This window comes from Toxotes jaculatrix, chromosome 23 (genome assembly GCF_017976425.1).
Source record: "Toxotes jaculatrix isolate fToxJac2 chromosome 23, fToxJac2.pri, whole genome shotgun sequence".
Lineage (NCBI taxonomy): Eukaryota > Metazoa > Chordata > Actinopteri > Toxotidae > Toxotes > Toxotes jaculatrix.
Genome location: NC_054416.1, coordinates 11,952,230 through 11,966,332, shown reverse-complemented (window position 1 = coordinate 11,966,332; position 14,103 = coordinate 11,952,230). Strand labels below are relative to the sequence as shown.

Sequence of the window (14,103 nt, the reverse complement as noted above, 5' to 3'; positions counted from 1 at the left end):
CTTCTACAGCTGACAACCCCCAACAATTTTTATCATTTATATAATGTTAACAACGACAGGGGAAGCAACTAATAAAAAAGGATCCAAGTGGAACTTTAGTGAAATAAAGGTCAGCACAATAACAAACCGTTTATGTTCCCCAAATGAACCATATTCATTCAACCTAGTTTCACTCCATGTTTTTCCCCTGGTCATCCACGCCCGTGCCCCCGCCAATGAAGTGGCTCTCTGCCCTCCCAGGGGGGCCCGTGCCCCAGTTTGAGAACCACCGGTGTAATGTAATGTGAAAGTTTTCAATTTGTATGTTCAGAAAGGAGCGCTAAATCAAGAGCAATCAGAGAGAGAGAGAGAGAGAGAGAGAGAGAGAGAGAGAGAGAGAGAGAGAGAGAGAGAGAGACGTGCCGCTGGAAATGAGAAGTTGTCTGTTTCGATAGAAACAATAACAGTTTCACAATAATGCTGTGTCAATTTTAAAACAAGGCAATGCAGCCTGGGAACTGAGTAACTGTCTGCAATTATCTTCGCTAATGACACAGACAGACAGGCAGATTGAGAGAGAGGCAGAGAGAAAACAGACACGGCTATGAGAGATGTTCCTGTCTAGTGTTTACAAATGTTAAGTCAATTAAGCATTAAGGGAAAAAATAAAAGGGTCAGTTGATTCCCACAACAGCCAAGCTCCACTTTTCCACAACACACAGGCTCAGGCCTTGGCAAGGCACATGAAGGCATTAGTCTAGAATTAGTGCTGGTGCTGAGCGAGTGGAAGTGAATGGGTGCCTTATGAGAGAAGGGTGCTGACAGGATGGTGAGGTAGTGCAGGTCAGAACAAGGAGCGATCGTGTGCAAGGTGTTTGCATACGGCAGCAGACGCGGTGGCGATGGTATGGTGCGGTGAGCATCACCTACCTAGAGGGCCAAAAAGCTCCGTCGCATACGTAATAAAATCTGACCACAAGCAAAACACACACAAAAAGGAAAAAAAAAAGAAAAAGAGAGGGGAGGGGATGTGAAAATAAACACACTGAGGGTAAAACTGTAAACAATACATGCAGCATATCCGCAGCACACAGGTGTTTGTTTTTCACTTGTTGGTGTGTGGTGTTAACAAACGGATGGATAAACTTGTTAAGCAGGTATGGATCAGAGTAATGTCAGGCAGGTGTGAACTGCCGCCTGCTTAATAACAGACCTGTGTACGTGGGTAGAACAATGGGGCAGAGTAACAGACGGGATCAGTGTTGGTGGGTGCAGGTCAGATCGAGGTCAGTGAGGGGTTGGGAGTTTCGTGAGAGCGAGCTAGTCAGTGGGTACGTGTGTGGCAGGAAGCGTAATGCAATCAGTGGTCGCCAGAACGTGGCGCCCGACCCTCACCTTGTACCCTCTGCAGCTTGGTGCGCCCAAAAGCCATGGGCAAGTTAAGAGGGATGAAGTGCTCGTGGTTACACACCGTCATCAGGAAGTCAAACTTCATTTCAGTCAGCACCTGTGGCACATACGCATATATTAGTGTAATGGGAAAATTCTTGTCGTTCAAGATAATCTTAAGCATATCGTACTATGTACTGGGGAGAAGGGCATCTCATGATGTAACTGCCTCGTGTCAGAAATATGTCATCTTGACTATCATGTCAGCATGGACAGGCAGGCTCATTCTGCCAGTGCTTCATTTGTAAGATTACAAAAGCCTCCTATTGTCCAAGACAGGACCAGATAATAGGCTCTTAATCATCCTGTAAAGGTGACCCACTAAAAACTGTATATGCTCTTTGCTCATTTGTGTATCTCCTGTGTGAAAGCGCTGTGAGTCAGTTTGTTGATTGGTTTTTTTTTTTAAACAAACTTGCAGCACATGACCATGTGACCTGAATGCACACAAACAGCCGCAGTGCAAAAATACAGCTCTTGTTGCTGTTGTAATATAATCCTCAACGCTGCAGACAGTGCCCGCCGGGTGTTTGTGTAGGTTACATTTGTTAGTCAAATGTTCTGCTGATACAGACACAGATAGGGCAGGAACAGGAACAGTAGCTTGTTTTTTCTGTTGCATCTAAATTAAACACACAACTTTGCTTTTCAGGTAACGTGACAGGTCACGTAACTGTTTCTCAAAGCGCAACTCCAGCATAACTTGCTGCATCAATCAGCTGAAAATGTGTTGCTTTAAGTTTATTATTGTCCTCTTTTCAGTGGCATTGCATCTTCACATATTCCAGCAGCTTCCTTCCACAGAACAGTACATTTTTACTGAGTGTGCTGTCTTCTGCATGTAGGGTCACGTACCTTGGGATCCTTGAGACTGAAATGACACATGTAGTGATTGACCAGGCCAAAGGCAAAGCCCCTGTTCATAACAGTCAGGCATCTCTGAGGAGAGAGGAAGCTTGTTTACCACACATGCTGCTCAGGTATCTGAAGTAGGTGTGATCTCAGACAAGACAAAACATTTTTCTCGCGATTGAGATAAACATTTAAAAGCAGAGTCTCACCATTACCGATTAGAGATTATTTTTTCTTTTTTTAATTTTTTTTTATGTCAGTTATTCTTTAGTAACACATTTTTTTTTTTTTTTTTGCATGTGAGGCTCAGACCTTGATGAAGCCGGCCAGGCTCAGGTTGACGCAGCGAGCTTCCTCTGGGATTTCCATGTGGCGGATGGTGATATGCGGCATGACTGACAACACCAGTGACTGGAGCGCCTGGTGGAAGCTATCCGGGAAGCGCTGCGCCCGCGGCATCTGTGAGAGATGGACAGGATGAATACATAACAATCGATGGATTAAACTGAAGGGATTAAAAAGTTCAAATGTCAAACATCACAAATCCAGATTACTGATATATAGATTAACTTTAAAATATACATTTTCTCTGAGCAGCTCATAGTTGAGCTTATTTCTAACAGCAGCACACAGTCGTCACCGTGCTCACTGCTGAATGTCTGGCATGGTTGGCTGACACCCAGATGAAATGCAGGCCCATGGCATAAGAATGTGAAGCATACACATGGCTTGACGATTCACAATCAATCTCCTGCTCTTTCTTTTGAGTGTGTGTGAGGTTTGTTTAAATGTGTTGTGACATCTTTTACAACATCGCATGTGGCTTAAATTTGCTGGTGAGATCCAGGCCAGATCTAGACATGTGACCTTTGGGTAGTGCCAGATTTGCCACAAGCTGCTAAGCACACAGATGTGGGGGGGGAAACATGTAATGACAAAACTGCTCAGTCCTAATTGTGTGACAAAAGAAGAAACCACTTAGCGCCGACCTTCATGCGGTTGCCCTCTTGCAGGTACTGGGCCATTGATTTCGCCATGGTTTCAAAAAAGAACCAGGAGTACTACAGAGGGAGATAAAGAGAACTGGCGTTAGACCAATATGCAGGCTTCCTAGGAAAGAACAAAATAAAATGACTGTACAGCAAACAGCCAAGTAATGACTGGGAAAACATGTCTCTAAACGTCACAGAGATAACACCTGAAAAGATGACAAACACAGTACAAGCAGCTACACGATTAAGGGAGTCCTCTGTGGATGTGGTTTCTGTTTTGACGGCACGAGGACACATTTTACAGACAAGTATTCTATCTGCTGTCCAACGCTGGTACTACAACTAACTGGGTGATGGAAACCGATGCGGATGAGCACCTTGAGAAGTTTATTGCTGGTGTTGAAATCAGCGGTTTGCTTCAGGATGGCCGTGACGCCGGTGGCCAGCACCTCGTGAGTGGTCGCAGAGTTTGCTGACGCAGGGTTGTTGGTCACAAACACGTACTGGGGACAGAAAAAATATATATATATGCAAATCCATACACGTAAGATGCTCTTTAAACTGAAACTGATTTTTGTTTTTGTTGGGAAGTTACCCTGACAAAAGAGCGCAGGTAGTGTTCCAGTCCTTCCTCGTGACATCTAGAGACGATATGTATGATCACGCTGAAAGTAGAGAGCGGGAAAATGATTTACTGTGAGCATTTCCAATAATTAGGAAATATATACTTAAGGTGAAGGCACACATCTTACACACAAGACCAACTGACCGCAGAGAGTTGACAGCAACCTCATGGGCTTCTTTGTTGGCTGCTGTGAGGACCTCAAAGAGCTGCATCAACACTGTTGGTAGGAAGTTGATGATGACATGAGTCTCCATGGCATGCAGGCACTGTGGGAATGAGGAAGAAGCAAGAGGAAGGCAAGAAAAGAGGAAGACATGGATGAGGGAGTAAAAAATAAATAAAATTAAAAAAGAAAAATACCATGCTGAAAACACAGCTTAATGAACAACAACGTCAAAACATTTACAGATGACACTAATGCTGTTAGTTTGGGCACAACTTATGATTTTATCTACATGTATCAGATTTTTATTTTTATTTAGTTGGGAAAACTGTAGTGAGATCAAGATGCATCTCAAAGGAAAACAGCCCAAGAGTTAAAGCTGAGTGCTGGGGGACACCACACGTGACCGGCGTGTAAGGGACTAAACGGTTGAGACTTTCCTGAAGTGGTGAAGATTGTTGCTTATGTGAGATAGTGCAGGAGGTGAGCTGAGAGGTCTATTAACGCCACGTAAAAACAATGAGATACAGTTAGAAACCGTCAGCTCAACCACTACATGATCCGGAGCTGCTGCCAGGGAGCTGATCAGTATCTGTAAGCTGATCCCTGCCCCGCAGCATCTCACCTTCAGGTATTTGATAAGTTCTGCTGGGTTTCCCTCTGATGTCGTCCTCATCAGCTGGCAGTGCTGGAAGAACTTGTGTAGATGCAGGTCCTGTGGATGAAACGCTGCACTGATCGGTATCATCCACACATACTACATCTATACCAGCTGCCCTCATGCATGCTTTACCATGTATGTGCGTGTGTAAAGAACGAAAGGAAGATTAAAGCTGTACCTGAGCATATATTGTTGATGCTACATGGGTCCTCACTTTGAACAGTGTCTTGGAATTTTCCACCCACTTGATATCTGGTTGGGACTGTTCAAAGGAGACACAATACACAAACCATTTGTTTTAGGAAATGATCAGGAACACTGTTATTGTGCAGAGCTGATTCTATCCTGTATGTGCACATTTTAACATAGCTAACAAAATACAGCATCTGATTTTTTTTCCTGTGAGGAATTCATTAGCTTTCAAATGTGAAATGTTTAAATAAGTGCCTGAGTGTTGGTGTTACAGGATATGGTTCTACCTTCCTGGTGTCCTGACACAGGTATCCAGCCGGCAGGGTGGCTGCTACAGGTAGCTGAAGTTCTAACGATTGCATCCTCCCATCTTTTAGCAAAGGCATCCAGGAGTAACCCACTGGGAAAGATGAAAACAGGGGGGCTTTTAGCAAACTGACTTTAGATCAACAAAATTCAGACATACTTTAAACTAACAAACCCATTAAAGTAGCATACCCACAATACTACAACTCTTTGTCATATAACATAAAAATTGCAGCCAGCATTGTGTTTTCTTTGTTCTTTTTTAAATGATGCTGCATTCAAGGAGTAAGGAACATTTTTCCAAACAGACTTACCCAGTGACTCCACTCCTTCCTTCTTCTTGCTACTGGCCTTGCTGCTGGACTCGCAGCTGATGTGGTAAAAGGTGAAGAGGATGTGGTGTTTCTCATGCACATGGACTGGCAGCTCGATCTTTATCTGTACACAGACAAAAAGGTCACTGTTTTACACTTAATGTATCATTTGATTTCCTGAATAGGAACACACAGATACCTATAATGGACTGAACATACTGTAGTTATGCTACAATTCTACTAAGCGAACAATTGATCATGCTGAGAAGAAAAGTGGATTGAGTTTTAAACATGTAGCTTCATCTTTCACACTTTCAGAAATAGTGGTTCTTTCTTCTATAAATTCAAATGATTCCAATCAGCGCAGTTAATTTTAATCAGCCCCATCACTCCTCTCTTTTGACCTTAAAATGAATAAAGGCAAAACCAACTAAAACATTCATTTGCACAGAGAAATGTGGCTGTATCGTTCAGTGAAACATCTTATCCACAAGGGGGCAGCAGTGGCAAGGAAATGTATTTTCCCTGTGTCTTGGCACATGCTGATTTTCTCACAGGAAATGACACATACTGTGCTGAGCAGCTAAACTGATTCTCCACAAATCCTAGTTCACAACAAACTGCTTAAGAATCTCAGGAGTGAATATGACAAAATGTGCGTCACACAGTTGGTGTGTTAAAATTTAGGGTAGGTCAGATAAATCTTAGGAAGTCATCCATAAGACTGTCCTGATTTTCTGATGTCAGAATCCTTGGTACATTAATACTAAAAAATAAATATTTTGCAGCACATTTCAGTGTACTCAAAGACACTTTACAAGAAAAAAAGATTTTGAAAAACCAAGATATGATCATTGTTATCCTGTTTAAGCAGATATTCTCTGATGTGACTGGATGTGGAGTTAAATCCCAGTGATCTTCCCACTGCGTGAGCTGGCCTGCATGTATGTGGGGACTCTTTAAGATCCTAATCCGTTTGACATCAGGGCCATATGGACCCCCTCTGCCTGACTTCTGTAACAGTGTCCTGAACATACTTTTGTTGAGCTCCTGGCTTCATGCGAGTGCATTCGGGGTCAGTGACTGTCAGACTGGTCTTGTGTGAGATCACAGCTCTACCCTGAGGGAGATTTATGGGATTATCTCAGCGCTGGCTGAGGAATTTGAACACAGGACTCACACGGTACAAGAATATAAGGTTCCAGGTGGTTTTGAAAGAAAAAGAGTAATCAGAGTTTTTTTCCCATTGTCGCTCCAAACGCAGGAGCGGGTTTAATCAAAAGACGGAATAACGCCTGTAAAACTGCAGACAAACTGACACATTTGCACCGGTGCATTTAAATGTAAATGAAGTCCTCTCACCTCATCATAGAACTCTGGGCTCTGATTGTGGTGCAGGACGGCCGCATAGGTGCTGCTGGTGAAGAGTGAGTCTCCCGACTTGCCGTAGATGCACTGAAAGGAGAAAGCAAGCACATCAGTCATCAGACACTGGCACTTTGATGTCGGGCCACAGCAGTGAGTAACTGCTCAGCAATCTGTGGCCATCACACGCATCTTTGAGCAACCAACAGTTTAAACAAAGAACTGAGAAACTGAAATTATCAGCAGCATGGGATCTGACGAGACGAGAGGGGCCTCTTCATGAAAAATGTTAGTTTATGTTAACTAAAACAGCCGTGCCATCCGTCCTCTGCTGGATGTTGATGACAAACCCCAACAAACACTGAACAATTACAGCAATTTGACTCTACGCTCGGTAACATTTTTTTTTTTTTTTCCCCCCACATGGCAACCAGAGCCATTAGCAGTTGTAAATGTGGAATCTTTTACAATTGCCCCCTCAAGCATTTGGGGAAAAACACAGCATAGCCAATATGTTCTGTAGCAGAGCAGCAGCCACTGCAAGAAGTAGTTCTGTGGGGAAAGATATCAAAGCCAAAGCTTGGCCAGGTCAGGATATTTCTAATCAGGCACAACAAAAGAGGGAGAAGAAAATTCAGACCTGTACTGAAGGCTGGTTTGATACTGTAATTAGGATGCTAACAATTGTAGTCATCTGTAATGAGCAATAATGAGCAGCGCTGGCCAGAGGAAGGACAGAGTTCTGGAGCCAAGTGATTGAAATTGAGACTGATAGGAGCCAGGATCAGAAAAACAGCTGGAGCCTCTGCAGGAGGACTTGGACAAGCCCAGAGGATGGGAGAGGCTCTGAGATCTCAGACTGGGGAGAAGCTGGAAGTGAGGGGGGTGGGTTGGGTATTACACAGATTTCAGCAAAGATCTTTTGCTGCAGATCACAAGGTAGAGCAGGACCGCAGGCAGTGCATGGTGGTGCACAGTTTGCCTGCCACAATGGGGAAAACCTACACATTCAGGGGCCCTCACTGCAGCTGCAAGTGGAGGGCTGATGGGAGTCTTGATTACCTGAGTCAGGATGAGGGTGGAGGCGCAGCTGGGGGATATGCCTGGAATCTAATCTGTAAAAGCTGCCCTGTTCATGCATGCACTGTGCCCGCACGTGACTGAAACATTTGCTACTGGTAGCACTGGAAGAGCTGGTGATCGCTTCAGTACAATTTCAGGTGAGCTCATGAATAAATCGAACCTGAGCTTGTGAATGTAGGTTTGAGATAATTTAATGACAAAGAATACAGTTTGGAGACGGAACAAACCTTTGTATTTGTAATTCTCAGCCTCTGGAAAATCCCATGTTCGTCAGCTTTCACATCCCTGTTCCCTAAAGCTTCAGAAGAATTTCCTCTCAGTCAAACCCAGAACCTCCCCCAGCTTCCACCTCCCTGAGCTTCCGCTGATTAAATCTCATCAGAGGTGTGCTGCTGGCTCTTGCTCACTGTTTGTAAACAACTTTGGACCTCACTGTACTTCAGGAATTGTTCAAGATCATCCTCCGTGTGTGTATGTGTTTGTGTGTATAAATATATACACACACACATACACACTTGTACAGCTATACACTGCGAGGTAGCAGTTTGAGTTATATACCTTATGCGGTAAGGACATCTTGGCTGGTCCTCACACCTTTAAAGGGACATTTGAGGGTTAAGACCTGGTTTTAGGGTTCAGGTTAGAATCAGGTTTAGGATGAAGTTGTCCACAATGAATTAAATTCCTAACAAGGGCGGCTGCACTATCTGAGATATGATACGCATGACTGCATGCTGATCTGTCTGGACCGTCTTAATCAAGAGCATCAAGTGTAAATATTTTGGCGGCTGAGGTCAAAGAATTGCTGTTTTCCCTCTCTCCCTCTGGAAAAGTGAAAAGAAAAACAATCCACGGTGTTTTGATGACTGTTTCCACCCACAAATATTTGAAACGCGTGGCCAGAGAGAAAGAGAGGAAGAGGAGAGAGAGAGGAAAAAAGAGTGACCATTCATTATCTTCTTTTTGCCAGCTATAATAACCAGCTTCTGTAAGCTTTTCCTCTCTCCTTTCCTGGCCCCTCAGCTGCACTCTGACTTCCACTTTGTGAAAAGCAGTAAAAAGGAAAGTGCATCATGTCTGAGGCTTCTGCTTTCGATCAATTCTCACTTAGGAAATTCCACAGGTTTTCACAACAGTATAATCGTTTTCTGACACATTGGCACCAGGTTCCCGTTAATCTGCTGAGAATAAAGTGTGATTGTTTCATCATTCTGACCATCTGACCTCTTCTGCCCTCCATATTGTGTTTTAGTTCCTCTGATCAGTATGAACTGTATCTAGTCTATATTATCTGACCCTTTTCTCTTTTGTCTGTATGTTTTGCATCCTGTTAGATGCTTTTTGACACAAATGTCATACACTCATCTCTCTGGATGATGTTATTCCAAGCAGTCTATAACCTCCTTGTTCAAGATTTGCATCTTTTCATTATAAAAACTTTTCTCATATTTAAATTCTCATAATTTTGAGACAAAGAAAAAATATTTCAAGAAAATACTTGTAATAATGATTTATTTTATTATAATTTATTCTCCAAATTTCACATTAGCTCCGATGGCTGATCGGCACCAATTCAGAAATGAGATAAACCTTCAAGCGAGTGACCTGTGAACACAAAGAGCTGGTACAACTCACCTTTAAAGGCACAGTGCCTTCTTCATCTGAATCTCTGAACTGGATGCAGACTGCAATGTTTCTCGCCTGGTGTGGAGGACACATTGCATCAGTCAATCAATGCACAAAGCAGAGCAGCAATCAGTGAGAGTGACCCACTCAGCCCAATCAGTGGTTTGTTCATTCATTCCCATCACCACCACTCATCTTCTATCCAGCTTCATTCTGACTCACACACCTTGGTGAAGGTCTTCTGGTTGTCGTATTTGAGCTGCAGGGGGTAGACGTAGAGTTGGTTCTTGTAGGTGGTGAAGGGGTAGTTGTACTTGGCCTCCTCGGGGAGGAACTCTTCGATCTCCACGGACACCCGCTCGCAGCCGTCCTCGAAGGGTTTGACGGGAACGTAAGAGGAAGTCACCGTATCTGGGGGACAGAGCGCACGAGTTAGGGAACCAAACCTCCTCTGCAGAGTCCCTGTGTCTTGTTCTATCCTAAAGAACCAACTCAGGGTCTTTCCTTCTGAGCTAAGTGCAAACAAGCATCCACACTGCTTGTCAGTTAGAGCTCACATATTGATATTGATTACAGAAACAGCCGAGGCCCTTGCAAATGAAGTGTACAAGGCTTTGGGATTAATTTAAAGCTACGGTTACATTTTATTTGCAATTATCTTAACTGCTTCCCTGCAAGGAATCCAAGTACTTTCCTCAGCTGCTGCCATTGATTCCTCCATTTGGATACTCTCCAATCAAAATACTTCCACCTTTCTTTCCCCTTCATCCTCCTCTTTGTTGCAAACCCCAAAAGTCTCAGTTAATATCTCTTTAATTAACTCATCTCCTCAAAATGATTTAAAGTGGTTTAGCTACTATCAGCTTGCAGTCACATTCGATGTACCTCTGTGCTGTATTGTTTGCATTCCAGGAACATAAAATACTTTATTCGTTTCACTTTGTTTGATCATGAGCCAGATGATCAGGAAATTCAAGCTTGTTTGCTTGTTCTCCTGTTGGTGTTGACATATCACACTCCAGATAAGATCAGCTGCAGCTAAACATGAAAAAGGTGAAAGCTGCACACGTGCAAGAGATCACAGGAGGGCAGGTGTGTTATTTCCTAAATAACAGCAGGTGTGTATCAAACTATTTACTGCAAGTTTTAATCATTTTTTAATCTGATTATTGTATTTTTTTCTGAATTAAATGTAAGGATATGAGACGGCTCTTTCATATCTGTACTGTGCAGTGATTAGTGTGTGTTAAAGGCATGCACTTGACTTCAAAGTGTGACTGCTGTTACACACAGAGAGACAAACGCGTAAAGAAATGACAACATACTTGAGAAATCAGGTGGGACACACTCAATGGTGACATTCAGCTGTCCAGGGATTGTCTGAAGTTTGCTCTTCTCAGGTCTGACAAGGAAAGAGATTTAAAATAAGAGGAAGCTGCAATCAAGTGTGAATAGGGGACATGTCTAAATCAACAAAGTGCTGTTTATTAATGGGGCGACTTTCATAACTTAAATCCAGAGATGGCACCAAAGATGTGCAGAAATGTACAGAACTGTCTCCTCAGTAACCCCATTTGAAATATAGACTTAGAAAGGCATAAAAATGCAAGCGTATGCATGTTTTCAGTGACTACACGCTGACTAAAATAGCAAAAGCGTGGTGATGACTCACTTCCTGATGTCGGTCAGCAGCTTGATGATGTCATCAGTGGAGATTTTGCTGCTGTCCTGGCGGTAGAGAGGAGAAAACTTCCCATCCATGTCCAGGCTCCCCTGAGCGTCTTTGAACACCTGCCTAGAGACACAAACATGGCCTGTTGTTTTTTTTTTTTTTTTTTTTTTTTTTAAATCAAAGGCTAATTTATTGCAGTCACAGAAAAAATGAAGTGAAACGATGTCATTTCAGTGTGATGAAAATGCTACTGAACTGACTCTCACATGACCTTTCAAGGTTCATGTTTGCTTTCTGTTCCTAAATGCAATGTATGATTTTTTTTTTTTTTTTTCATGCTGATGTCTTTTAATGCAGTCATGTCAAGCCGAAAAGACGAGTCCAAGCAGATTTATTACTGGGTAATATTTATTTCTGTCTTACTTGGCAGCCCAGGCAAATGGCATCCTGTACTGGCCCAGGCGTTGGCATGTCTGCTTGGCAGCTTTGAGCACCTTCTGAGCAGTCTGCGGGGACACGGAGGAAAACAAACAGACAACACAAAATCAATACGGAAGAACGGAGGAGAAAATTAAGGAAGAAAAGCTCACTATCTATTTCAATGAGGCGAAAAGCAATACAGTTGCAGACCTTGTTGATGTCTGACGCCTTGATGTATGGCTCGGCACAATGGGTGATGCCGTTCTGTAACACCTTCTCCACACGAGCCACCAGGAAAATATCAGCATGAGGGTTGGTTACTGAAAAGATACCCTGGGAGGCAGAGGGAAAGATGGAGTGAGGAGGGTAATCAGAGTAGGAGCGCGACTGTAGAGATTTCAATAAGTTCTATGGTTGTAAGAATAAGTGTCTTTCCCTATAACCCTCCTTCTAGGATTTTGCACAGACTCTGAAAAGAAACCACTTCATCAAAACTGTTAGGAACTCAAATAATATAGTTAAATTTAAACTTAAAATATCTTTTCACTCTTAAAGTCATCAACCTCTTCAGGACAAGTGCAGAGGAAGTGGCTGCTGTTCACTGAAGTTAGACAGGAAAACCACATGGGGCTCACATCTATTTCTGGTCTGGTGAGACGGGGCTGTCTTTAAGCTTGTAGTGTCAGTTCACACAAACAATCTCAAAGGGGACAGATATTACATTCGGACAGGGTCATGCTGCTCATATTAACAAGCACACATTAAAAAAAAAAAAAAAAAAAAGGTTTTAGGGAGCAGAAATAAAAAAATATACACAGAAGCAGCAGGAAGTCCTTTTGGAAATCATAAAAAGTTTTAGCATAAGTAGTGAAACTGAGTGGAAGTACCAAGGGAGCAGTTTCACCATCTTGGCAGCGAGTAGAGCTTTAAATTAAAATATGTAGACATCACAAACTGCTCATTAATAATACACACATCTAAGAAGAGACGAGCACGGTGCCAGGCAGACACACACCCTGGTCACACTCCAAGCCATAACCCCGTCCATCCTTCTCCCATCGGCCCCTCATCCACTGATCCTCACATGTTTTACACAACCACACACAGCTGCTTCTGGTTTCACTCTTTGACAATATGATTTGTTGCCTACTACTCATCACCATATATTTTGCACACTGTGGGAAAGAAAAGCTCCTAAATTCAACATTTTACTTCCCAGAATAGCTAGAAAACAGTGTCACAGCTCCTCTTTGCAAACGAGCATGTTTGTAGGTGGGAGGAAACTGCTGAAACTCCTCAATACTCGCACTCAGACCGACAGACAGACATTAGATTTGTGAATTGTGTAATGAAGTGATAGTGGTGCAGAGGCTGTGGCCTCCAGACAGCTGCTGAGAGATATAACAAGTGGAGGCCCGTCCTTGGACCACACCCAGTGCACCTAAATTAAACTGTGGTCAGCCAAGCTATAATAGCACACTAATCACAGAGGTAGAGCCCGCTATGTTTGTATGCATGTGTTTGTATGTGTGTGCATGTGTGCGTGTATAACATGAATCTTCTGCTGGTGTAGAACTTTCACAGATGTCGGCCGGCAGAACGTAACATTAAGAACATAAATGAGACATATGGAAGCTGATGGAGGGTTTTTTTTTTTTTTTTAATTTTATATCTGAAGCTTTCAAACCCTGTAAAACAGACCGAGCTGCTACTGGTTGGTGTATTCTCTATTAGAAATACTGCTCCTGCTCTGAGCACTTGTTAGTCAGACTCTACACTATTCACCTTCTCACCATTGAGCTGTTCCTGTCTTCAATCTGTTGTCCTGTGTCTGGTCAAAGAAACAGAATGTGAGTATCTGACTATGCTTTGTAACCTAACTGCTGCTACTTCACAGCTGCCACCACTCTCGCTGAGTGCATCACACTAACGAGCACAAGTAGACACAGGTGAGGAAGACCAAGTGTATGTGTGTGTGTGTGTGCTAAATTCACAGCACCTGCAGGGGTTTACACAAGGCCTGAGCCAAGAGCGGCACTCACACAGGGGCATTACTCCTTACTTCCTAAATAAACTCAACACTTAATGCACAACAAAGAGAGGTGATAAGGTTTACATCACCAAGCCCTGAGCGCACATCAGAAAACTGGCAAACCATAGAGGTCTGAAACGACTTGCAAATGCAAGCTGCAAGAGCTAAACCGAGGTCTCATGTAGACCCTCTCTGAGTTTTTGAAGCCTGGACGTGGACCAGCATTGTCTGGAGACACGCTCGCCATCTGGAAACACTACAGTGACATGAAAATGGAAAGCGCAGCACTTTAAAGAGAGAAATCAATATGAAGAAGACGGCTGTGATGTATTAGGGTAACGAGCTCCATCAACTCAGTCATCACAGTGTCAC

At 43.2% G+C, this 14,103-nt stretch overlaps 1 protein-coding gene across 3 annotated transcripts in view; it reads right to left on the bottom strand.

Annotated features, from left to right (window-relative positions):
• The window catches only part of dock11 (dedicator of cytokinesis 11), a 54,518-nt gene that overhangs the window by 23,200 nt on the left and 17,215 nt on the right, over positions 1-14,103 (bottom strand). For 2 of the 3 annotated variants that reach the window (XM_041031531.1, XM_041031533.1), the window contains exons 13-31: positions 11,910-12,032; positions 11,703-11,785; positions 11,280-11,402; positions 10,933-11,009; positions 9,834-10,018; positions 9,617-9,682; positions 6,896-6,988; positions 5,534-5,657; positions 5,201-5,313; positions 4,900-4,983; positions 4,686-4,775; positions 4,042-4,163; positions 3,868-3,937; positions 3,650-3,775; positions 3,270-3,341; positions 2,593-2,739; positions 2,284-2,367; positions 1,375-1,486; positions 910-948 (exon numbers count right to left, since the gene is read on the bottom strand). In XM_041031531.1, the coding sequence (XP_040887465.1) occupies positions 910-948; positions 1,375-1,486; positions 2,284-2,367; positions 2,593-2,739; positions 3,270-3,341; positions 3,650-3,775; positions 3,868-3,937; positions 4,042-4,163; positions 4,686-4,775; positions 4,900-4,983; positions 5,201-5,313; positions 5,534-5,657; positions 6,896-6,988; positions 9,617-9,682; positions 9,834-10,018; positions 10,933-11,009; positions 11,280-11,402; positions 11,703-11,785; positions 11,910-12,032 (1,933 nt within the window). The remainder of the gene's footprint in view (positions 1-909; positions 949-1,374; positions 1,487-2,283; positions 2,368-2,592; positions 2,740-3,269; positions 3,342-3,649; positions 3,776-3,867; positions 3,938-4,041; positions 4,164-4,685; positions 4,776-4,899; positions 4,984-5,200; positions 5,314-5,533; positions 5,658-6,895; positions 6,989-9,616; positions 9,683-9,833; positions 10,019-10,932; positions 11,010-11,279; positions 11,403-11,702; positions 11,786-11,909; positions 12,033-14,103) is intronic. The other variant, XM_041031532.1, reaches the window with a different exon arrangement.